Source organism: Amphibalanus amphitrite, unplaced genomic scaffold (assembly GCF_019059575.1).
Source record: "Amphibalanus amphitrite isolate SeventyFive unplaced genomic scaffold, NRLGWU_Aamphi_draft 001800F_arrow, whole genome shotgun sequence".
Lineage (NCBI taxonomy): Eukaryota > Metazoa > Arthropoda > Thecostraca > Balanomorpha > Balanidae > Amphibalanus > Amphibalanus amphitrite.
The window spans coordinates 6,478-32,890 of record NW_024883293.1 but is presented as its reverse complement, the minus strand read 5'-3'; the positions used below and the strand labels follow the sequence as shown (position 1 = coordinate 32,890).

General features: G+C 50.2%; 1 protein-coding gene across 1 annotated transcript; it reads right to left on the bottom strand.

Moving 5' to 3' along the window:
• LOC122375233 (selenoprotein M-like) lies at window positions 1-26,413 on the bottom strand. Its single transcript, XM_043354502.1, has 3 exons — window positions 26,295-26,413; window positions 14,035-14,175; window positions 1-516 (listed from the first exon to the last, which is right to left on the bottom strand). The coding sequence occupies exons 1-3, from the start codon at window positions 26,385-26,387 to the stop codon at window positions 361-363; spliced, it is 390 nt and encodes a 129-aa protein (XP_043210437.1). The 5' UTR covers window positions 26,388-26,413; the 3' UTR covers window positions 1-360.

Below are 26,413 nucleotides of genomic sequence, written 5' to 3'. Positions count from 1 at the left end.
TTTGGAAAAAAGAGCTATATTAATGGAACGGGTGCACTGGCGCCTGAATGCGCTGTAAAAATGTGTACTTCCAGAACTACAAATCCAAAATATCGTGATCCTGTCACCAAATTTGATACCAAATACATCGACTCACCAACAGATAATCATTATGAAGAAAATATGACCTCAGCCCTCCAATTTCGTTAAACTCAAATTGGTGCGGTGAGGCATGCGGTTGCAGGCCTGGAGGGGGCGCTGGCCACGCTACATCGGCGCCGCCCCAAGCCCGGAGGCCCTTCGGAGCGGCGCGTCATCGGGCGCTGCCAGCGCCGCCGCCGCCGCCGCCGCCGCCGCCGCCGCCGCCGCCGCCGCCGCCGCCTACAGCTCCTGGTGGCTGGCGGCCCCGTACGGGCCGTGCTGGTAGCGCTCCGGCACCGGCTCGTCGTGCTTCTGCCGCCGGAAGAAGCCGCGCTCGGTGAGCAGCGCGTTGCAGGCCTTTCGGCTGAGTTTTTCCAGAGGGATACGCTCCACCACCTGTCGGAAAGAGCGGCGCCACGGGACCCATCAGTACAGGGCAGGACAGTCAGTACAGGACACAGCCGCTTCTCAGTAGCCAGGGTCTTTTTATTATTTTTTTATCACTGTCCCTTAGCACCCCAATGTGGGGTGTTGGGGACACCTATATTATTACAAGAAATGGTCATCAACCCACAATTAGGGTGTGAAAGGGCACACAATTTATTTATTGAAATGTTTTACATATTCAGGGACGTAGTCAACGGGGGGGGGGCGGAAGGGGCGCCCACTCCTCCCTTGGGGTTTTCAGGAGGCCCCAGGCCCACGTTGGCCAAAATCACGTCGGAGGCGAACGAAATTCACGGGAATCTAAAAAAAAAAATGACGTCAGAACAATCAGGGCCCTCTGACCAGCCTGAAAGCTAGGGCCGAATCGGCCTCTGAGGGCCCATCTTGGCCTTTAAGGGCCCTCCGCTGGCCTCTGGGGTCCAACGCCAGCCCATGCCAGTCTTTTAGGGCCCCACACTGACCTCTGAGGGTCCTATGCTGGCTTGTAAGGACACATATTAGCATAGGCGGCGGAACGGGGAGGGCACCGGGGCACCGTGCACCCCTTTGATTTTGGCATTTTAACGTTAGCCCTATGGGCGTTGCATGGAAAGAATGGGACCAAAAGCGAGCAGTGCCCCCTCCCCCCTTAATTGAGGGTGTTCCGCCGCTATTTATTTATTTATTTATTTAACATATCAAACATATCCTCTATAAAGAGGCTATTACATGTTTTCGTCATACAAGAATAGAACACAGGGGACGACTAAATTGAGAATGCTGGCACGGTTGTCATACACACTTCACACACACAAACACACAAACACAACACCATCAGTGTAAAAATCGGACAGTCAGGTATTGGAGAGCATGTGGCGTTTGAGGGCAGCCCCAAACTGCTTTCTACTGCCGCGACAATCACAAACATGGGACGGAAGAGAGTTCATGAGGGAAGCTGCCCTGTAGGCAAAGCGCCTCCGCCCGTACTCGTTCCGGATGCGTGGCAGATGGAGCTGGTTTCTGGCCCTCGTGCACCTCGCTGTTTCTGACAAACAATGCAGCTAGCTCCTCGGGTTCGGACATGTCAGACAGCCTGCGCAAGGCCGTCAGAGTGTAATACTGATGGAGTTGACCAGCAGACAGCCAGCCCAGAGACCTCAGCGTGTCGCTGATATGGTCATATTTGCGCTTGCCCGATAGGACTCTGGCACAAAAGTTTATGCACTTTTGAATTCTCTGGACAAGCTGACCGCTGGTTGCCCCGTACACCGATACACAGTAGCGAATAGAGGACATGACGAGACCGTCTATGAGTCGAGGTAACACCTCAGCTGGTAGTCCATGTTTGGCATGGCACAGCGACAGCAGAATACCTGAACACTTTCGCACCACATGATCAATATGGCTATCAAATGACAGATGTCGGTCGAAAATGACGCCCAAGTTCTTGGCTGTTGGGCTCTCTCTGATCAAAGTGTCGTCAATTGTTACCGTTACCGGCGGCAGGAGTCTAAGGTTAGGACGAGAGCCGAAAACAATAAGTTGAGTTTTGCTGGCCTTGAGCTTCGTGGCGTTCTTTCGAAACCACCATGAAAGAGCAGCTAAACTGCGCTCCATATTCGAAATGTTGAGCGGCATCGTATGCTTTGGACCTGTGACTAAAACCTGTGTATCATCAGCGTACTGAATGATGTTGGAATTGGCATCCTCGACGTATAGTCTGTCTTAAAAGTACCGCGCAAAGTGACGGTGGATCCATCGAGCCTGACTGAGGAAGGGCCTGCTAAATTTGATCCACCGGAGCAATTGACATTCTCGTCCATTCCTCAGGTCAATTGGTTCGCTGACTTTCAAATTATAGCAGGCTCTTCCTCGGTCAGGCTTGATGGGTCCACCGTCACTTTGTCATTACTGTCATTACTGTAAATGCTATACAACAGAGGCCCGAGGGCGGATCCCTGGTACGTGCCTAGCGGGTTGACCAGCGCGCGAGACAGGCGGCGGCCGGCGGTGCGGAGGCTAACTTCGTGACGGTGACCGTGAGCTCTACCGTCACGGATCCGTCACGGATCGTGACGTCACGGATGTCACGGATCGCGCTCCTGCTGTCCCTCAGTATGCTGCTGCGCACCTGTCGGTTCAGCTGTTTGTAGAGCTCACGGTCACCGTCACGAAGTGCAGCCCGGCGCTCCGCCATGACGGCTTTAGTGGTGTCACTGCTCGGGGTTACATGAGCAGAGTTAATACGCATTACAAACGGACTACAATGGTGAGCGAATAGGAAAATCCGTTCCTGACACGCATTTACTTGCTCATGTAACCCCGGTAACTGACCGGAGGCGCGGCAGGGTTGCGAATGGACGTGGGGGACATATCGTATGCATATTAGCCTCTATGGGCCCCGCACTGGATTTTGAAGACCCGATGCCGGCCTCTAAGGGCCCTGAAAGCCCATCTTGGCCTTTGAGGGCCCTCTGTTAGCCTCTGGGGTCCAACGCCGGCCCATGCCAGTCTTTCAGGGCCCCATTCTGACCTCTGAGGGCCTCATGCTGGGCTGCAAGGGCGCACATTAGCCTCTGAGGGCCCCGCACTGGATTCTGAACACCCGATGCCGGCCTCTTAGGGCCCGCATCACCTTTGAGGGCCCATCTTTGGCCTTTGAGGCTAGCCTCTGGGGTCCAACGCCGACCCATGCCGGTCTTTTAGGGCCCCACGCTAACCTCTGAGGGTCCCATGCTGGCCTGTAATGACCAACATTACTCATTAGCATCTGAGTGCCCAAGTCGGTCTCTGATGGTCTCAAACTGCCCTTTGCAGGCCCTGTACTGGTCTCTGAGGGCCCTAAACTGGCCTCTAAGGGCCCAAACCGGCCTCTTAAAGGTTCCACACCGTCCTCTGATGGTCCCATTTCTGTCTCTGGGACCCAAGCTGACCCTGATGTGCCTCTGAGGGCCCCGTACTGGCTCCTGAAGGATCGATGCCGGCTTCTGAGGACCCATACCGGTCTTTAAAGGTAGTGTGCCACCTTTGAAAGATTTCCCGTTTTATTTTTCCTAGGATAAGAAGCTTCTGTTTTTACCTAATATCGCAAAAAAAATCAAAAATGGGCCTGGAATAGTGCCTTTTTCGCCTAAAAGTTTATCGGTTTTTAGATATGTATAACAACTGTAGTGGGCTCACCTGCAAACAGGCGTCGGGCAACAATCGCGAATGCGGCGCACTTGTGACAATAAGCAAAGGTCATTATAGTGTTACGACCATACGACGTACGGGAATGAGTTATCAGCTGTCTAATCGTAGACAACACAATGTCGAGCCTTAAACTGTAAGCCTGTATTGGTATTGTTTCTTAAATTTGGCTGTCGAACATTAATTTGTGGTTTGAAATATGATTTTATGTAAAATAATTGATATGAAACAGCCGTCTCTTAAGTTATGACCCCATTACACCACACGCAAGTGGCAGAAATGACAATGATCAGCTGACGCATTTTTCTTGGCCGAAGTCAGAGCGCGCGGCCCGACGCACCACGCGTATTTGGAAATTCCGACCTCGACGAGCATCAGAAGCCACCTAACAGGCGTGTTCGAAACCGCAGGAGATGATGATGAACGGGTTTATCGAAACTTGATTGGATGAGCCTATCGGTAATAGCGATTTTAGTGTGTGCATTTATTGTTCATAGGGGTGTGAAATGTGGTTGGGGTACGACCGACAACCCGTCGGGGCGAATTTCGCACTGGGGTACTCAAAATTTGAAGAATTTAAGACGTTTCCATAAGTTTTGAAGGTATGGATAAGTTCTAAAAATCCGGTTCTCCTTATCCGGGTCATTAACTCCATATGGTCCAAGAAAGCTGGCACACTACCTTTAAGGGCCTCACACCGACATCTGAGGCCCAACACTAGCCTCTTAGGTGCCCCAAACTTGCCTCTATATGCCCCCAGCTTACCTATGAGGTCTCTACACCGGCCACTGATGGCCCTATTATGTTCTATGGGGGCCCAATACTTACCTTAGGGCATCACGCAATTGCCTCTGAGGGCCCACATTAGCCTCTGGGGCCCCATCTGGGGCCTTTGAGGCCCTTCGCTGACCCTTGGCTCCAACGCCGGCCTCTGGGGGGGTCTGACACTGTACTCTAAGGGCCACATTGCAGCCTCTATGCGATAGGTATCGCCGAAGCGTTATCCATGGGCCTATAAGTGTAGGAACCATGGGTGCAGTGGATGCAGTTGCACCAACAATAATTCTCCAGTGGGTGCAGACAATGTATTCTGCACCCAAAATAATCTGGAATAAAAACCCCTTTTCTCATCAACACTACTTTCGATGCAGCACGACAAATTCAGAGGGTTGTTCACGGGCCCTGTGTGCGGTCGGACCGCACACCCGGTCGGGACCGGCCACAGGAAACCGTCCACCGCACACAGCCGTGACGTCAGAACCGCCTACCCATCCCCTACCCCCACGCCTGCTGGACCCACCGCACCCACCGCACGCAGCAGTGTGCGGTGCCCGTGAACAGCCCTCAGGATATTTTGCCCACTCACTACTATCCATCTTTCGATGCATTTGCTACTGTGATGGTCTTCAAAACTTACATTTGTGCTCAAGTAAAAATAAGAAACGGAACACATGTGATTGAACACATACCGATGACCCACTGTCAAAAGTTTTAGCACGATATCTTCGAAAATGGCTAAGTTAGCCGGTTCAAAGCTGGCAATGAGCCTCCGCTCGGGTGCCGCTCCCTACCCCCCCCCCCCCCCCGATTCACCGGCCATGGCTAGATTTCTGCACCCATGCACTACGGCCGTGGGCCCCTTTAAGCTAGCACCGGGCCCCCGGGTCAGTGCAGGGGCCTCTTTGCCAAGTTGCCCCCCCCCCCATACGCCAAGTCTGCGACCGCCCCTGTCCTTCTCACCTCCTGTGAGTAACCACTAGTGTGTGTGTGTCTTAACGCTAGGGCCCCTCTGACTCCTTAGTAGAGAGGAGGCCCTCTGTGGGTAGGAGGCCCTGTGTAGAGAGGAGGCCCCCTTAGAGAGGAGATCCCCAGTAGAGAGGAGGCCCTCTGCAAAAAGGAGGCCCTCTACAAAAAGGAGGCCTTCTGTAAAAAAGATGCCCTTTTGTAAAAAGGAGGCCCTCTGTAGAGAGCAGGCCCCCTGTGAATCATCATCATCATTTATTTCGATTGGAACTCCATATACATGGCTTTTCAGTACAAGAGTCAAATACAGTAAGTTCATACAGCTATCATCATCACGCTATCAATATAATCAATAAAAGTGACACCAGACTAGTACCTAACGTTGAGGTGCTTCCTACAGCGTTTGCGACACAGCGCCGATGATTGCGATTCTCGAACGTCAGCGGGGAGCGAGTTCCATAGGCAGGTAGCGCGATATTGAGAAAAAAACGTACGGACGTGTTCAGAACGTACTCTCGGTACCTCGAGCGCCAAATTTTCTGTAGCACGTGTGTCCGCCTCCTCGACACATCGCCACGTCGCAAGAACCGCTCGGAAAGACATTTCGGTGCATGAAAATTGTGACACAGATAATGAACAGTTTCGGGCAGTTTTGGACATATATGATGATCGATAACAAAATATTTGCCCTTAACCCAATAATTGGTACGCTAGATAAGATTTTCTCTAATCACGAATGCCACCCAAGGCGATAGTGGCGCCACCTATCCAGACAGGCCAGCTCAGGGTTAGATTTCTAAAAACCAATACAAGAGGGAAGTCAAATCACGTAACAAATGCAGACATCAAACATGCAAGTATTTCAGCTTGCCCGTCGAGTGGCGGCGCTTTTGCAGCCGCTCGCTCTTCCCAGCCGTCGAACCAGATATTCGACACCGCGCCTGGGTTCGACCAGCCAGCGCCCGCTCCCCCCGCCTATGTTTAACCAACAGTGGCGGGACTTTCTGGTAGCCCAACGACTCATCAACGACAACTACCAGACCAGGGACCGGCAGGAGATACGGGTACCTACTTCTGCCAGCTACCGCTCAGGTCCCCGCCGACATCCAAGACTTTCAGTTTCTCCCAAACAGGCTGAAGATATTTGTCATCGTCGGCCACGGCGGCTGGGCGGCCGCCCTTACGGCTCTCCCGGATCTAGAGCTGCAGCAGCTGGGAGTCCAGCTGCTGCCGCCCGCCCCTGTGCTGCACCTGCCGCCTGCTCCGGCCCCTTCGGTACAGTATGCCGGGAGTGTGGCCCCCGGCCCTGCTGCCAGTCGCCGCCGCTGTCGTAAGAGGCAGGCAGCGGCCGCCGCGGGCGGTACGCATCAACAGCATCATAGCGGCCTGGCACGCGACGGTGCGGGGTGTAGCTACGGTCCCTCCGATCCTCCCCCGCCCCGACGGAGCTCGCGTGCCGGGCCCCGCAGGGGCCCTCCCGGCTTGGCAGCCGGAAGCAGGGCCCCTACAATACAATACAATACAATCCTCCAGAGGCTCGTCCCTCGTCAACAACAGTCAGCGGATTCTCCGCTTCAGCTTCAAGAGCGACCGCACCTGGCTGACGTCCCAGCAGATGAGGCACCACCTGCACCTATGAATGAGGCTCTGAGCCCCAGCGATGATTCGCTCTCGCTAGCAGGTTCTCTCATCAGTGCCGAGTCGCAGCAGACCATCGATGAGATTGAGTCGCTGCCTGACCTGCACCAGCTGCTGACTCCCTCGCCACGGCCGCTGCCTCTGTCGCCCTCCTGCCTGCCCGAACTGCCCGACCTGGACAGTATTCTGGGCAGGAGTTCGAGTGCCAACTGGCCGGAGGCCTCTACAGAACCGTCTGAAACCGACTCTGACGACGAATACCAGGGTCCGCCGACATTGGATGTAACACAGCTGCAGCCCTCACCTCCTCGGCCGCGCCGCTTCATAGATCACCTTCATCGGCTGACGGAAGCAGAGATTAGGGAAATGGCTACGACGCGCAGGCCATGCAAGCTCTGTCTCTCCAGGATCAACAGGCAGAACATCAGTAGCTACCTCCTCCGGTGGTCGCCTCCGGCTCTCTCAGACCAGGAGGGGGGCCAGGAGCTAGAACAGGACGACCGTGACGGAGAAGATGCCGAATAATAGGAAGAGTCGCCCCTCTCTTAAACCTTCGCCCTGGCAGGGGGGGGGGGTGATGCAACCCCACCTAAGGTTTTTTAAAGATAGTGTAAAAATGGCCACCAAATTTGGCGCAGCCTATGGGGCAGCCTTTTTACATATGACCTGAAAATTTCAGGTCCGTATGACTTTGGATCAGGTCACCAGTTCGAAAAACCGGTGCAAGGCCATGGTCAAATTTCAACTTTCTTTGTGCACCTGTCCAACTCACAGTTTTGGAGTCTTGGACTGATTTCCTTTAAACTTTCAGGATGTGGTAAGCTCACCAAGTTATATACCATACAGTTCGTTTTTTTATGTCACTGACCTGAGGTCAGTTAGAGGTCGTTACGTCGTAGGATGTTAAGCCTACGGGAAAATATTCAAATTGGAGAATACTGGAGAGATCCGCTTCGTTCTATCACTTTTGTGCTTTGAAACCACAGTACTTAACATTATGTCACTTGGTGCTTCTTTGTTAAGTGTGCTTATCCAAGGGTGGTCAACTGAGGTCAAATGACTTTTGTGCCAACAACTTGTCACATAATAAATTTAAAGCTTTCAAAATGGTATCATTATGTTCCTGTTGAACAGCCGAGTCGAATGATATGCAACATTAAGCATTTCCACCGTTCTTAAGAATTAAGTTGTACTTAAGATGTGCTTAACTGTTTAAGTGCACTTAAGCAAGCAAACAAGTATATCATTCGACGCGCCTTGGCGTGCTGAGTTCACTGGTGCTTTTGTTTTTGCTCTATCTTAACTAGATCAAAAGTTATAAGCGAAAAACTTTTGACCTGTTTTAGCGAAATTTTTACATCAGAAAAATCACTCTAGCGTACCAAATACGACGTATTCAGGACTTATATGGGGAGCAATCGATGCTAGTGGACCACGGGACACAAAAAAGTGCTGTCTCCCCAAAATCCGAGAGATTGACCCCCATCTTGACCCACCCTAATATTGAATCAGCGCCATAAAATATTGCTGTCTCCCATCGATTCTAGATTATCGACCCACCCTAGCGGGGATCACTAGCTTTGAGGATGCGGTAGGAAAAGTACGCAATATCAGGAGTGCCGCTTCGGCAGCTGGTGATATTGGCGCCTCCGTGCGACAGCTCGATCGCTCTGACTCTGATTTGATCCAGCAGCTCCAACGATGCGATGCGATGCGATGGTTTTCGGAGGTTTAGCCTTTGTATCGGCACCTCCTTGATTTCTTAAACTTTAACTTTTACTTTGATCGATGGGTTGCATTGTTATGGTTGGTTTGTGTGGCTAGGATTCTCACTAGGGGACAGGATTGGGTGTTGGGAGGATGAAGGTCAACTAGGATGGAGAAGCAACGGAGGGTGAGCGAACTGGAGAGTCAGCTGGCTGCGTCATCTCTCGGGATGTCGGCCGGCCGGTGACATCGGCTCCGGGTCAAAGGTCAGCTCGAGCCAGGTCAGATCCTCGCCCGCCATCTGATCGTCGGACAGACAGCCCCAGAGTCTGTTGGACTTGCGGTGAGTCAGGCCATGTAAAACGGACATGTCCCAATCGGAACGATAGCTGCTCACTGTGCGGCAAAAAGGGACATCGGCAGTCGATGTGCCGGGAGCGCGGTCAGGGAAACTAGCAGAGGTTCCGGGAGATTCCGGAGCCACAGCCAGCAAACATGTTCCCCTAAGTCCGTCTATGACCTTTACGGCTCGTGTCGCAGGTTCGTGTTTGCTTGATACGGGGTCGAATTTAAATGTTATATCTAAAGCTGCCTTAGATATGTTGCCCCGCGCACCACGCATTCAGCCCACGGCGACCGTAGCCCACACAGCATCGCAAGAAGCTCTTCCACTGCTAGGACGTGTAGTTTTGTGCTTTGAAATAGCAAACTTGCAGTACACGGTACCGTGCTATGTTTCTGACAAGATTGATGTTCCCGTTCTGCTGGGTCTAGAATTTTTGCGCGTGTGTCCGTGTGTCATTGACATGAAACGGCGCTGTCTTATCTTGGCGCCCGCTGAGTCGGTGAGATCGATTTCGGTTGAAGCAGTCTCAGTAGGGAAAGTCGTGAACGCAAAAGACATTTCAGTACCGCCGGGTGCTGAGCTCATTTTACGTGGATTTTTGCCCAACTGTGATTACAGGGGACCCGCAATGGTAGAGCCAATCCTGGAAATCGAGAATTTAGAAATTGTTAGTGCTTTAGTGAATGTTTCAAGCGATTCGGTTCCAGTTGCCGTCCGAAATATCAGTTCTGAGCCGATTTCAGTTCCGAGACGCTCTGAGTTGGCTCAGTTGGAAGTTGGGTTTGTCGAGGAGTCCGATGTGGAACAGCGGTGTCAGCTAGCCACAGGACCACAGGACAAACCGCCCGATTTCAAGGGGGAAGTAACTCTAGAGGGCAGTAATATATCTCGGGAGCAAAAAGAGCGACTTTGGGACGTATTGGGGCGGTACGAGTCGATGTTTGGCGGTCATTTGGGACATTCTGAACTGGTAACCCGCTCTATCGACACCGGCTCCTGCGCTCCCATTCGTCAGGCTCCACGTCGCATTCCTCCACATCTCAGGGAGGAAGTTAAAGGTGCTCTCGATGAACTGGTAACCCAGGAAGTCCTAGAGGAATCGGAAGGGACATGGGCGTCTCCTATCTGTCTAGTGAGGCGTCGGAACGGGAAGTTACGCATCTGTGCTGATTTCCGACGGTTGAATGCTGAGACTACTGTTCCAGCGTACCATATCCCCAAGATAGACGACACGTTAGAGGCTTTAGCGGGGAGCTCTCTTTTCATAGTCCTCGACTTTAATTCGGCGTTCTATCAGGTGTCTCGATCCCAAAGATCGTGACAAGACTACTATTGTGACGCCATTCGGGTCGTACCGCCACCGGCGTATGCCCATGGGTCTGTCCGGGTCGCCAGCCACGTGCGCCCGATTGTTGGACATTGTTTTGGCTGATCTCTCACCCAAAGTTGTTCTGAGCTATTTTGATGACGTCATGCTACATGGTCGTTCATTCGATGAGCTATTGACCAATCTAGATACCGTTCTGGGTCGACTGAACGATGCAGGTCTGACACTGAATTTGAAAAAAGTGTCTCTGGTTCCAGCCCAGTGTGACCTTCCTAGGTCATGTGATGTCAGAGGACGGTCTGAGGGCCGATCCCGTCAAAGTCGAGAAAGTTCGACAGTGGCCCGTGCCTAAAACTGCTAAGCAGCTGGCAAGTTTTCTGGGCCTCGCTGCCTATTTCCGGAAATATATATCAGGGTTCGCTTCCCTAGCAGCCCCTCTTTTCCGTCCGACAAACAAAGACGTACGATTCATTTGGAGTAATGATGCTCAGGCAGCGTTTGACCGGCTAAAAGACGCGCTGTGCAGCGCACCAGTTCTCGCCTTGCCCCGTTTCGACAAGGATGTAGGGGAGTTCATTTTAGAGTGTGACGCTTCAGATGACGCGGTAGGAGCCGTGTTACTGCAACGACAGGATGGAAAGGAGCGACTCATAGCCTATGGTAGCAGACGAATGTCAAAAAGCGAGAAAAATTACGGTGTCACTAAAAAGGAAATGTTAAGTGTTGTTGTCTTTGTGCGATTGTTCCATCCATATTTGGTTGGAAAACGTTTTTCGCTACGGAGTGATCATGCGTCCCTACAGTGGCTGATGCAATTCAAAAACCCTTCAGGGATGCTGGCGCGCTGGTTAGAGACTCTCAGTCAGTATTCATTTAACATCGCTTACAAACCGGGGAAGGAGAATACTGCAGCAGACGCCCTCAGCCGCCGACCCGAGCCGACGGCTGACGTCGCGACACAGACCGAAGAGGATCAGTGTCGCCGCATGATTCACTGCCTTGACTGGTCTTTGAGTTTCATTAAGAATGAACAGCAAAGCGACGCGGCGATAGCGGAGATTACCGACCACCTCTCGCGGGGACAGAAGCCGCATAAGAAAGCGTTAAAGCACAGCGTGCCCTACCTCTCCCACTGGGCCAAATTGCGGCTACTGGGCGGCGTTTTGTACCGGGTTTATCGCAGGCGTCCCTCAGATGAGGATCAGTTGCAGGTGGTGGTACCACAGACACTGGTACGGGAGGTGCTCAGCTCGACGCACGGTGGCCCGTCAGGTGGCCATTTTGCAGCTGATAAATTGATCGCACAAATCAGAGCTCGGATGTGGTGGCCATCCGTTCGGCGGGATGCGCAGGAATTCTGCGATCAATGCGAGCGGTGCGAGACGAGAAACCCTCCAGTTCCTGCACCGAGAGCTTCGTTAGGCCAGTTGTCCGCATCCCGACCAATGGAGGTGGTGGGAATGGATATTCTTTCGGGGCTGCCGTGCACTACAAACGGCAATAAACATCTTTTAGTCGTTGTTGACTACTTCTCTCGGTGGTGTGAGGTGTACCCTCTGCGCGATCTCACGGCACTCAGTGTAGCTAGGATGCTGGTGAATGATTTCATTAGCAGATTCGGGTTACCCTCGCGAATTCACTCTGACAAAGGAGGTTCTTTCGTGGGCGACGTTTTAACTAAAACATGCGATATGTTGGGAATAGAACGGTCAACGATCAGCAGTTGTCACCCAATGGGCAACGGAGTAGTGGAACGGGTCAACAGAACCATTTTGGCAATGTTGTCAAAGTATCTGGAGACGAGTGACCATGACAAGTGGGATGAGCATTTGCCCCTTCTGATGCTGGGATATCGGTCACAGGTCCACCGTTCACTAGATTTTCCCCACATGAATTGATGTTCGGGAGAAGTGTCAGGCTGCCAGGGGAAATCAGCTTGGACAGCTGATTTCCCCTGGACAGCTCCACCGTCCGGACAGCTCCACCGAGGAGTAGTACCGCGAGGGCAGTACTATAAGTTTATCCGGCCATACAAACCCGCTATCATTAAGGCCAAAGTGAGCGACATGAATTATCGGGTGCAGCTAGAGGGCTCACGAAGGACAATCATAGTGCACCACAACCGGCTAAGTCCAACAGCTAGGACCCGGCGTCGCACACCCCAGACCACCCCAGACAGCGAGCGAGAGAGCTGTGGTAAGGGATAGGAGCGTTTCGGTAAGCACTGACAAGCAGATGTTGAGCGCTACCCATCCAGAGCCCAGCGACCCCGCTGGCGGACCGTGTACCGGCAGCACTGCGGGTGCACCTGGGACGAGTCGGGCCACGGTAAGTGACTCGGGGAACGAGGTCGAGTCCGAGGATCAGACGGCGGCAGAGACTGATGACCGGTGCTCAGGATCTGAGTGGGACCCGAGTACGTCAGTTGGTTCGCAGATAATTGAAGCCCAACAGGTTAAAAGGTCGCCGTTGCCCGTGCCGACACCCCGGAGATCGACGCGCCACCGACATCCTCCAGACCGCTTCAACCCAATGTGAGATTGTAGCCGAGTCGTTTGACACATATGTGTATTATGTACATAGTTTTCTTGTGCGAGCGCCACTAAGCTGGCACGGAGTCACAACGGCAATAAATCATGATTCCTGTTAACTCGTAAGCACCCCGACTGGTTGGAGTCATGCGCAGCCAATGCCGATTAAGAGGGATCCCATATCGGTAGCGAGCCAATCAAAAGGGCGTTCGAGGGGTGTGATCATGTGCTATGAACTGCTTGTGTATTGCCACTTGTGTATTTTCTGTCGCGTATGTTAATAATGTATCGCGTCCGCCGCTCGTACGCCAGAGATGTGCAATATGCTCTGCACAATGGATCGCTTTCGTTCGCGAGCTGTGCACTAACGAGCAGTGTGTTACATGTTAAATTAATCGTGCTTGTGTGCGTATGTGGCCCTTGCGAGGCATGCTCGTCTCTTCAAGCGCGAGCCCAGGTCTTGATTTGACGATGGGGGGATGTAGGTGGATTGTGGATCCACCTCGGGAGAGGTGCCCCGAGGCCAGTTGCATGCAATTGCAACTGAGCATCCTTCACAATCCGTGATCCCGGTATGGCGGGAAACCTTAGCCAATCGGAGTGCCCAGATTGGTTGTCATGCCAACGGTTGCTTGGCAACGACTCAGAGTAGGGAGTCGGGGGGGGGGGAGAGCTGAAGGTCGAGCTTAAGACAGAGTGATGGGATGTGTTTTTGTTATTGCAGCAACGTACAATATAAAATGAACGGACGAACATGAATGAGAGCAAAGATGACTAAGACGCCCTTGAATAACTTGGGGTCACATTCGGTCAGGATCAGGAACGTGAACCGCGAAGCATGAAAAGCTTACACATGTACATACACCCGTGACTGTGTAAGGCTAAGAGCTTTCCATTCATTCTTGGTAAAAGAGCGTGTCCAGTGTGCGGGTCTCGGGACGCACGTGTCCAGTGTGCGGGTCTCGGGACGCACGTGTCCAGTGTGCGGGTCTCGGGACGCATCGTACCTGGTCGAGTTTGTTCAGCAGAACGGCCTCGGGCGCCGCGCCGGGCACTGCCTTGAAGATAACGTTATGGAACATGGGAATGTCTTCGTAGATGAATTTTTTCACCTCCGGAAGCCGGTTCAGCCGTCATCCGCCGCAGCTCTGCCGGAGGCGCCAGACACACCTCGTTACCAACCAACGTGCGATGTAAAAGTAGTTAATGTAGCAAGTAAAAGTAGCATACTCTGAGCTTTGGACACTTCAGTCAGTACCACTAAATACCGGGTATTTATAGGGTAGGGTGGGGTAGTTGTAGGGGTAAGGGCAGGGGCAGGGGAAGAGTAGGGGTAATGTAGGAGTAGGGTACAGTAGGTCTATTACAAAAGTCCCCACCACCAGTGGGCATTGCCTCCGCTGAGCCGAACCCCCGTATGCCTGTCCCATATCGCGCCGGGCTCAGGTCAGGTACAGGGTGTCCCAGAATTACCCGAACATTTATTTTCTGGCTAAAAGAACGAGTGCGCTCGATTCTAATGATATACAAGCATCATACTTTTATCAGATATCCCTTAGCTATCGAGCTTAGGGACTGTGTGCTTTTGGTGAACGGTCACGACTCGAGTCAATTATTATCCAGTCAAGTAAGAGTAGCCCTTTCCGTTTTCAGCTTAAGCCACTAATAGGCAACCATGGTAAATCCACTCCCGTTCTCAACTTTGTAAAGGGACTTTCGGCATGGTTTTTGCTGGAGAGCTTCAGCAGCTCATCTGCAAGCAGTTAGGAATTAGGATTGAACACAGCGCAATTATATCAGCTAACGAAGCCAGAGAGAGCAAGAGATAAACCTAATTGACAAGCTTGAGCTCGGCCAAAAAGGGTCATACACCAGTTGTCAAGCGAGTGGTTGCTTGTCATGGACAACAAACGTCACCGAGCTAGCTAAAAACTAGCTAAACGATAGATCAAGATTATCTACAAAACATCAGCCTACTTTGCACCACTATCCTTGACAAAATTTTGGAATTTGGGGTCCTCCGCCTGAAAAATACGAGTATGCGAAAAATACGGGAAAAGCAGCGCAAATCGCTACAATTCATCCCAAAAACATAACATATAGGTACAACACAAAAGTATATTGAAGCACATTGTGGTCTAACGAAGGCATTCTGTCATTTGAACCGCCCGAAAAAGGCGTGTGTGAACGTCAGATGGCTACAACGCACCAACAGCGGAGACGGCCAGGCACCCGTCGAAAATCAAATTATGAGACATTTTGAGTCACGGTGCACTCATTCGGCTTGATATGATGGCCCAAAGACAACCGTTAGCGTAGAGTACTACTGCGGTAATATTCTAGCATTACAAAAACTGGATGCCGTGAACCAAATGGCCATGAACGGGTTTGTTTTGGAAACCAAATCTGTTGGAAGCCAAATGTCGCGCCATGTTCAGGCATGGAGCTTCCCCACTTCAGATGTAAAAAAACAGGGCGTATTTTAACATGTTAACTGGGTCGGCTATTGCCGACCCAGTCACGGGGAATGCCGACCCAGTGACAGCCGTTTGCCGACCCAGTTGCCGCCCCCTCTAGGATGCAGCACGCACATGCAGGCTAGGTGCCGTCATTCATAGTGAGGCTGCTGCCCTCCGAAATGATAATGCCGCCTATTAAAGTGAAGCAGCCGTCTATAGAAAGTGATGATCCCGCAACTCAATGTGACAGTGCCGCCCCTAAATCTGTTAGTAGCCCCACTCAATGTAATGGTGCCGCCCTTCTAAGCATCTGTGGAGCCCCTCAATGTGATGATACCGCCCCTCAAGAAGATGATGCCGCCCCTTTCAGTATCGGTGGCGCCCCTCAATGTGATGGTGCCGCCCTCAAAGTGCCGGTGGCGCCCCTGAATGTGATGTTGCTGCCCGCCAACTATGGTGGTGCCCCTCAAAATGATGCTGCCGCCCCTTAAAGTGTTGGCGCCGCCCCTTATAGTGTCAGCCATGCACTTCGAAGTGTCGGAGGAACCCATCAATATAATGGTACCGCCCCTCTAGGTATCCACATAGCCCCTCATTGTGATGGAGCCGCCCCTCAAGCAGATGATGCCGCTCCTCAAGAAGATGATGCCGCCCCTGAATGTGATGGTGCTGCCCGCCAACGAGTCGGTGGCGCCCCTCAAAATGATGCTGCCGCCCCTTAAAGTGTCAGTGCCGCCCCTTATAGTGTCAGTGACGCTCTTCGAGGTGTCAGAGGAACCCACCAATATAATGGTGCCGCCCTTCTAGGTTTCACATAGCCCGTCATTGTGATGGAGCTGCCCCTCAAGCAGATGATGCCGCCCCTCAAGAAGATGATGCCGCCCCTTTCAGTATCCGTGGCGCCCCTCAATGTGATGGTGCCTCCCTCAAAAAAGTGCCAGTGACGCCCCTAAATGTGATGGTGTCTCCTGTCAACGAGTCGGTGGCGGCCTTCAAAATGATGTTGCCGCTCCTAAAAGTGCTGGTGCCGCCCTTACAGTGTCAGTGGCGCCCTTCAAACTTTTGGAGGAACTCATCAATACAATGTTGCCGCCCTCTAATTTTCTGTAGCGTCCCTTCTTATACATAATGGTGCCGCTTCTCAAACCATCCGAGACGCCCCTCAAAGTGATGGTGCCGCCCCTTACAGTGTCGGTGGTATGTATGCCGACATACATACCACCGCCCTCAAAATGGTATGTATGCCGCCCCTTTCCGGTGGCGGCATACATACCATTGCCCTCCGTATGGTAATGGTATGTCATTGTGATGACATACCATTATTGGTTCATATACCATATTTGGAGCCATATACCATATTTCCATACCATATGTCCGCCGGTCGAGCCGGAGAGAAAGTTACCGAGTGAAGTTCATTCAAATTTCAAAAACTCAATAAAAATGTCACTGGGGTCACGAAAATATTTGAGTAGGTAGGTATACCATTCATTAACCCGCGCACCGACGGGGGCAGGCGGATATCCGCCCCCTGAGGTTTTTCGTAGATAGCGGGAAAACGGCGGCGCGTAGCTTGGTACTAGTGGTTGGTGGTTCTACTAGCATTCTCTCATCAATTTTACACATGGTGTGCAAGTTTGAACCTCCTAACTTTTAAGGCCGCCGTCCACTGCGACGGAATTCCGTCCGGAGTCCGTCCGGAATGTCGCCGCACGCTGGCCGCATCCGGTCCGGATGCGGTCCGGATGCGGTCCGGATGCGGAGAGCTAATAAATGTTTCCTATCACTTATTACCAAATAAAATATTGCAAGTAACCAGCAGCGAATACTCTTGCCATTCTAAGGAAATAATTTTTACTTACTTCATGATGATCGAGTTCCAATTCTTCGTACAATTCACAATGTTTGACTCCGATACGGCCCCAAACCACGTCTGTTCCGGACGTTCCGGATGCGTTTTCCGCAGAAAAGTTCAACGCGTCGGACATCACTCTTCCGTCTCCGTAGCAACCGCATCCGAAACGCATGCGGAGAGCTGACGGAAAATCAACAGCTGATTGCCGTTCGGATGCGGTCCGGACGGAGCGCACACGATTTCCGTACGGACCGGATGCGCCCATAGGATTCTGTGTTAAATTCCGTACGGACCGCACGCGTTCCGCACAGTGGACGGCGGCCTTTAAGGTCAGGTCACCAGGTCACTTTGAATGACTCAACCTCAAGTCACTTTTTTGCAACTTTGTCACCGTGCCAGAGCTACAGTAGATGTCGGAGGCCTTGGAATTTGAAAGTCCCAGGATGTTATAAGGTCATTAGTAGCTACAATTTGTATATCTCGGAATTTTAATATCGATGACCTAAGGTCAGGTCAATTTCTCGACCTCCCCATCATAAGTCAATGGGAAAAAAATCAACTCCCCGTTTTTACCACTAAAACGGGTCGGAATGGCCCCATAAACCATGCATGACTTCATATACGATCAACCTTCACTAACTTTTTTTTATAAATTTAGTCCGAACCTTTTGATGGGAAGGATTCACAAGGACAGAGCCACCGCTAAGCAAAGCTTGTTGCGGTGACCCTGCCCTCTACCCTCCGATCGCGCAATTCCAGTTCTATGGCAGAATTTAGAGTCCAAAGTTTAACGTGCGCACATAGCCGCGCACGGCCGGTCCCCTCACTGACTTCACCTGGCTACGGCCTGCCACCAACCGCAACCATACCTGTCAGGAGGCCCATAAATGTCAAGCGCCCGTCGCGCTTCGAACCCGGACTGTTGTAACCGGGAACGCGTGCTCTCACCACGCGGAGTCCAACGCTCTACCAACTGAGCTACGGGACCAAGCTACCTTGAGGTCTGTTTTGCTGTTGGGCAGCTGTAAGGTCATGTGACGTCATCAAAAGTCACCAAAGTTTTTTTGCCAATAACTCCGTACAGGAACAAGATACAGTCGCGCGGATGGTCTCATTGTGTTCAGCTCGTCAAGGCACATCGAATGATATACATGATGACCTCGAGGTCACGTGACCTGAGGTCAACTGAGGCCAAAGCTGCGATAACGTTCAACAAACAGTGTAAATATATATATATATATATATATATATATATATATATATATATATATATATATATATATATATATATATATATTCGTAAAATTAGGCAGTAAGTCTTCTTTCAAACAAAGACCGTTAAATGAAATAGCGTTTTCACATTTAACAAGTTTCTTGTGTGTCTTTATAAGCTTATTTACTGTTTTTTTTTAAGATCATTAGAAAGAGAAGGCAAAATAGATCCAAGGCTCATAGGTAGATGTCATTAGGTATATTTTTACCGACGCGTTTCGAATGTAAACATGACACTCATTTTCAAGGTACAATAAGTCCGCTCAGAGGTTTTTCATGCACCAGCATATTCTTGAAAAACAAAATATTCATTATGAACAATTCGCGAGCGATAATCACTAATTCGACTTTCACCATAGAAATTCACATGATCACAAAATACAAAAAGTACATCTATATCATTGCCTTGCTGGCCGTCACGACTAAAGCAACCTAACCTATCCTTCGTCATCAGTGTATCGTGTGTCGTTCTCAGAGTCGTGAGTGTGGTGCGTGTGACGAGGGTGTAGGGTCTGTTGTTTTGTCCCCCAAAGTGCGAGTTTTTCTAGCCTCTGGTTCCTTTGGTGGTTGATGGCGGGTGCATAGTCACGGATGTAGATGGCTTCAATGATTTCAATTCGCTTGGGGTCGTGGTTTGAGTGTATGACGGTAGTGTTATCTACTAGGTGTTGTCGTGTGAGTGTTGTGTTGTGTTCTTCTTCCATGTGTAGATTACCTAGTAGATAACACTACCGTCATACACTCAAACCACGACCCCAAGCGAATTGAAATCATTGAAGCCATCTACATCCGTGACTATGCACCCGCCATCAACCACCAAAGGAACCAGAGGCTGGAAAAACTCGCACTTTGGGGGAAAAAACAACAGACCCTACACCCTCGTCACACGCACCACACTCACGACTCTGAGAACGACACACGATACACTGATGACGAAGGATAGGTTAGGTAGCTTTAGTCGTGACGGCCAGCAAGGCAATGATATAGATGTACTTTTTGTATTTTGTGATCATGTGAATTTCTATGGTGAAAGTCGAATTAGTGATTATCGCTCGCGAATTGTTCATAATGAATATTTTGTTTTTCAAGAATATGCTGGTGCATGAAAAACCTCTGAGCGGACTTTAGGCCGTTGTACACGGGCAACTTCCGCCGGCAACTCTCAGCAATCGGTTGCTCGGCGACTCTGGGCAACCGATCGCCCAGCAACCGGTGGCAGCATGCGAGCAACTCCTAGCAACACCGATGAATTTGCTTTCACATTGCTGACGTCACAATTACGTAACGCCGAGGAACTGGGCGACTCTCGACAACCGGCATTCCAGAGCCCACCGGCAACCGGACGCAGATGTGTTTTGAGGTTTATGGGCTGGCGTTGGATATTAAAGTTTTCTACATATTATATATGTATCGATATGTTTTAATGACAGCTTGCCTGTGCCATCGTTCGCTAGTGATGTCACTATCTTTTTAATGCCAAAACGTGGTATTAAAAGTTAAAACAAATATCAAAGGTTGGAGTAGCTTGTGTATGTTGTTTATCTGTGGCATGGGTTGATAATCACTAAAATGATAATTAGTCCAAAGCGATTGTTTTATTGAATGGGTGCTTTCAGGGGTCATACAGCTCCCTTCATGGGCCCAGAAATGCGCTACGAATATTTGCGCCTACGAAGAAATGCGAGACGAAATAATGCGACACGAAGAAATGCGCCGACGAAGATTTGCGGACGAAGAATTGCGCGACGAAGAAATGCCATACGAAGATTTCTGGAAGCTTCAGACTGGGCCCACTAGCTTGCTGTGAACTCCGACTTATTGAGATCTACTCACTGATATAGGGCTCCGATATTTGGAATGAGATTTAGAACACCAATACAGGCCCAAGTGATTAATTTTCTTTAAAACATAAGTAAAAAGGGCCACTTTCGTTACATATTATGCCCCCAGGTCCCCCCAGAAAATGGAATTAATGGGGTCCGGGGGACGGTCCCCCACGGTTTCTCCGGCACTGATCATCCCCACCAATAAATCAGAATTGAGACCAATATCCAACCTGTCAAAATCCCTTTCAGATATCCTGACCAGTAATCGGCATTGAAAAATATAAAAGGACGGTATTTTGTGAATATTTTACCTACAGGGTGGGGCAGCATAATCGGGAATGCTTTTTGGGCTCTGGTCATGAGTAGGCATGGCATTATTTTGATAAATTATATCATGGCAATGAAACGCCCAAAAGTTGTGCATCATCTGACATGACTACATCCATGAGCATGCAACTTCCTGGAAAAGAGCAGCAAAATAGTTCGACGGTGCTCCAAGTGCTTTGCGCGCGCCCATAGACACTAATGTTAAACGAGTAAAACAAGAACATTTTGTTTAAAACAATGCCATTCCACGTAAAGGTTGCTGGACAGATCAACGTGTTATCACGGACGATAAGGATTGTGTGGGGATACTTAGGACAAAAAGTTAACGTAATCGTCGTAAAATAACTCTTAGCAGAGGACATACAAGATGACTCACTTGAATATAAGGAAGAAGCTCTTGAGCATATTAAAAAGAAACAATGTTCAAAACTTCAGCGACCAAAAATCTTATCACCGACTGGAATACGATAAAAAAGAATGGCATGCCATATAGGGGATTGTATCGAGAATATTGCAGCGGTCATGCAAAGTAAACATCCTGTTGAGGTGATGGACCTATGGGTGGTCTTCAAGGGAGGTGCACGTGGTGCACCCTACTTCATCGAGCCCGGATAAAACGAGCACCTCTGGTAAATACATCCACACTCTGGCAGACTCACGTGGAGTCGTCGGAAGAGAGGATCACTGACGGTCCAGATCACGTCTTACGAGGACTCTGTCCGTGCTGGTACTGCAGTGAGGACGACATGTTATTGTGTAGGGCACCTCCACCTGAGATGAACCAAAAACTTCTGGTCCTTCAACTCCGCCGATTTAAATCCGACCAAATTCTTTATATGGAGCGTTTTTTGGTAGAAGTTTAATGAACAACTTATCATCAGTAAAAACGGTCTTCAGTGCAAGGTACGAAGCTGATGGGCGATCATGGACAAGCAGGAGGTTGCACGTGCATGCGCGTGCTTTTGGACCCGCCTTGAGAAGGTCATCGACGCGAAGGGCGGTCAAATAGGATGAGGGATAGGTAAAAGGTGACCGATTGATGGGATGTTGTTAAAATAGTGCTTGGAGCTATATTTTTAAATTCATGACCAAATAATCCCGTTTGATATTTATTCCCGATTATGCTGCCCCACCCTGTATTTGCTGCTCCATAGCTGCATGCTCGTACAGCAGAAGCAGCCAGCAACACCGCAGCAACAGCCAGAAAGTTCAAAATATTCAACTTCTCGGCGATCGAGAGCAACAGCTCGTCCATTGGTTATAATTATCGTGACGTCACGCTCAGCGACCGTCGGCGATCGTCGGATGTTGCCGACATATTGGGCAATTTTTGAACAACCCTGAATAGCATTTGGCAGCACTTCAGCAACCCAGAGCAACAGAAAAGGCTGTCGCCGAGCAACCGATTGCTGGGAGTTGCCGACGAGAGTTGCCCGTGTACAACGGGCTTTACTGTACCTTGAAAATGAGTGTCATGTTTACATTCGAAACGCGTCGGTAAAAATATACCTAATGACATCTCCCCTTAGATCTAATGCCTTGGATCTATTTTGCCTTCTCTTTCTAATGATCTTAAAAAAACAGTAAATAAGCTTATAAAGACACACAAGAAACTTGTCAAATGTGAAAACGCTATTTCATTTAACGGTCTTTGTTTGAAAGAATATGGCGCATCTGGATATTTTTTGAAAAAGGATACTTTAAAAAAAAATATCCAGATGCGCCATTTTCGCTTTTTGTGGTGTCTAATGTAACTGTTCAATTTCATATGGATCTGTTTTAGTGTTTTGTACCAAGGCTGACGAAGAAAGCTGCATAGCTTTCGAAAGCTCCCATTAAATAAAGTACCTAATAGCTGGTGTTCAATTATGTCTTCTATAACTATGTTTTGAACACTGCTATACTGAATGGATATTGTTGTTATGCTTTAGGGCGAGAAATATCAACGTAGTGACGCACAGTGTTCTACTATTTGTCAAAAAGGGTCAAAAATTTGGAGAAAAAGTATTAATGATTTATTTTTAGATTGGGCAAAAAAGTAAGAAATAAAATGACGATCAAAATGACAAAAAATGCGTCTGATTAACCCGGCAGTTTGCTGGGCCCTGGGGTATTTCCCCACCCGCCGTTTGCCGGGGGGAGGCGTTCAACGCCCCCAGCCGATAACTCGAGAACCAATAGGCGCAGCGAAACGCACGAGGCGGCAAACGAGAACACGACGAGACAATTCAGATGAATAATTGAAAGTTGAATTTCGAGATCACCGTTCGGGTCAAGGTCAGGTCAAACACTTGAAATCAGGCTTTCAGTAGCATGGACTTTAAAACCTCGCAATCGGTGCCTCTCGTCATAAACTCTGTCACAACTGTGCACAACCCTTCATATAAGTGCTAAAAGAGTGTCAGATCCATGTAGGGGTCAGTCAAACATAGGCCAGGGTCAAAGTCAAGTCAATCAGGTAAGCACATAACCCCGAAAATCAAAACTGGTACCTATTCGCAGCCCATGACACATGTTTTATGGGTACTTTTGGGCGTAGAACACGATGGTGACATTCATTTTATCATACGAGTACGTGGTTAGTTGAAAAAAGATCAATTTCAGAAATGCATGCATCATGGTCGTGAAGTAGTCACGAGAAATTGCCAAGATTCAGTTCAAGATTTTGGAAAATGTAGAACGATGATCAAAAATCATAGATAGCCATTGGGTTTGCCATGGTAGTGGCAGTGTAATGGCGTTTACAGCATGTCTGTATGTCTGTTCTGTCAGTGGATATCCATATCCATACTCCAGGATATTCATACACGTTTGCACGATATCCATACTCCAGGTGCAGGGGCGAGCAGTTACTTCTTACGAGGGGTGCGGAGTTGAAGTCAGAGTCGGAGTCAGAGTCGGAGTCGGAGTCAGAGTCGCCCAGAGTCGTGGCAACGAGCCAGGAGTCGGAGTCGGAGTCGGTGTCGGTCAGGAGCCCGTAGTGGAAGTCGGAGTCGGTCGGAATCGGAACAGCTCCATCACAACTCCGAAACACTGGCAGGGGTCCGGAGTCGGAGACGGAGTCGCCCGGAGTCATGGCAACGAGACAGGAGTCGGAGTCGGAGTCGGAACCGGATTTGGCGCCACCACGACTCCGCAACCCTGCTTCTTACCATCATTCATTAGGATAAGCCATTGCACGACTGACGAGCCGACCTGCTGCTAACGAAGCGACGGGTAGGTACGCCTCGGGAGATGAAGCTTCATGGACGAATTTGCGCACAAGTGCGCAGTTTGCTTTTAGGTTCCCCTCACGCAGAATTGAACAGAGATTTGTTCAGCCAAAAAGCTCAATGGAGGTCGATGGAGAACTTTTTGTATGTCCAATGAAACATAAACGTAATTTTGCAAATGTTGCTGTGGTGACACTGCAAACAGAATGCAATGCCGTTCCTGATTTTGAACAGGCATGGGAAAAAGAGTCACTCCACTCGATAGCCAACATAACAAGGATTATTTTGATATATAATAATCCAGTTTTACAACGTCATTGAGGTACTCCACATGCTACCACCAGCGCGGTTGTTTAAACCTCTGACGGCGCACCAAAAAAGCCACTATCAGAAACTCCCGATTCTACGTACGATAATGAACACTAAATGCGCAGCTAAATATTTTTTCTGCCCAATTGAAAACATTTAATCAATTTTCAACAGAATGACACCCCAAATATACATATATTCCGAAATTGCCCATGGCCATCCGTGAGGCCGTTTCCAACCATAGTGCGTCGGACCAAACCCAAGTCGCGCACTGTGGCAGGCTACCTAGGTGACAGGTCGCCGCGTCTCTCTTCTGTGTGGAAGTCGCATTCAGTGGTAGTGGTCCCACGTCCAGGCTGATGGTGACCCCGCTCTTCACTTCCCACGGGGGGCGCTCGCCTGCGATACTGGGTCGATAGGGGGGCCGACATGTATTCAGCTCGACGACACGGATCGACTGATATGCAACATGACCCTTTCCAGTCAGGTCATGACCTTGACCTGAGGTCAAATTTTCAAAATGACCTTTCAAGGTCAACAAATAGTTCATTCGAAGCGTCTCGACGAGAGGAACACGATGCTGCCAAAAGAAATGTCGTGGCTCTCTTGAGTCAAAAGTAATTGACGAAAAACCATTTTCGTGAAAACTGCTATTTTTACAGTTTTTGCCCTCTGGAGGCTAAACCATTGACCTGGGGTCAAATCTGAGAACAGTACTCAGAAAGGTCTGTAAAAGGGCTATCGTATGAGCTTTTTCGCAGCGCTGTAGCTCTATTGGTTCCCGAGGTAGCCGTTGGCAGTTTCCAAAATTGTTGAAATAGACAACATTTGACCTTTAATGACCTCTGGCGACCTGACCTTTGATCTGACCCAAAAAATGACCCAAGTTTTCGTCCTTATTTTTGACGCTCTTTCGAATGCCGCTTACCGCGTGTCGCTACGTGGCCCAGGAGCCGAGTTAGACGGGGGGTGTTCAGACCCCCCCCCCCCCCGGCCCGGCGCGGAAGTCGCGGAGCACCGGCCCGGCGCGGGTTAACTGTCTAAATGCGCCGTCATATTCTTTCTCATCAAAGGTTACATGCTTTTAAAATAAGTCTCCTTTTATGTATTTAAAAACGATTCGCGCTCTATTCAAGTTAGAAACTCTGCCGGCCTTTAGCTCCCATGCAGGCCTCTTGCCAGGTTCTAGACCCCAACGCCGGCCAGGCAGTTGAGGCCACTTTAGAGTCCCGAATGGGGCCCTCGAGATCGGCCTTACCCAAAACGTACCTATTCGTGGAATCCTTCAGAAATTGGCGTTGGGCACTCGGGAATCGGCAGGGGGCCTCGCCCCTCGGCCACCGGCATGGGGCCCCTTTGTATCGGCGTGAGGCCCTCGGATACCGACATGGCCCCCCCCCCCCGGATACCGGCGTGGGGTCCTCGGGAATCGGCATGGGGCCAAGGATATCACCGTAGGGCCCTAGGGAATCAGAGTGCGGCCCTCAGGCATCGACATGGCCCCTCAGCAAAAAAATTGCAAAAAAAGATGCATAAGGTGTGCCGAAAACGGCCGCCGCCGGAGGGGGTGTTCAAACACCTCCCAGCAGGGCGCGGGTTAATAAAGTGTCGTTTTCAATGCTTCGTATCACTTGTCACCCGACTATCACTTGTCCCTCCAACTCCGACCCGTCACCCGGAGCTCGGAGTCGGAGTCGGAGTCGGAAAAGCGCTACCACGACTCCGAAACCCTGCTTATAAGGAGGTTGGATGGACCTCTTCTCCCTCGGTTTTTCGCGACGAGATCGGGAAAGCTGTCGATTGCGACAAAACTTACAATCATCTGAATTTTATAAATTTTACACCTACCATACAGTTACCAGCAAAAGTAACACTGCGTTGAAGGCTAAAAGTTGGGAACGTCTTCTTCGGGGGGGGGGGGGGCAAGTCATATAACACGCCATTTAGAGGGATACTAGTACAAGAGCGCGGCTCTGGGTCACCTAGTTGGCTAGTGGGGCACCTACACACCTCTACGCGCGCCTTGAAGACGGCCTTGTCCATGTCCTGGTCGGCAAGAGTTGTCGCCAGAAGCAGCAGCAGCAGCAGCACCGGAGCCGGCATCCTTCAGAAAACTATCTGCGGGAAGA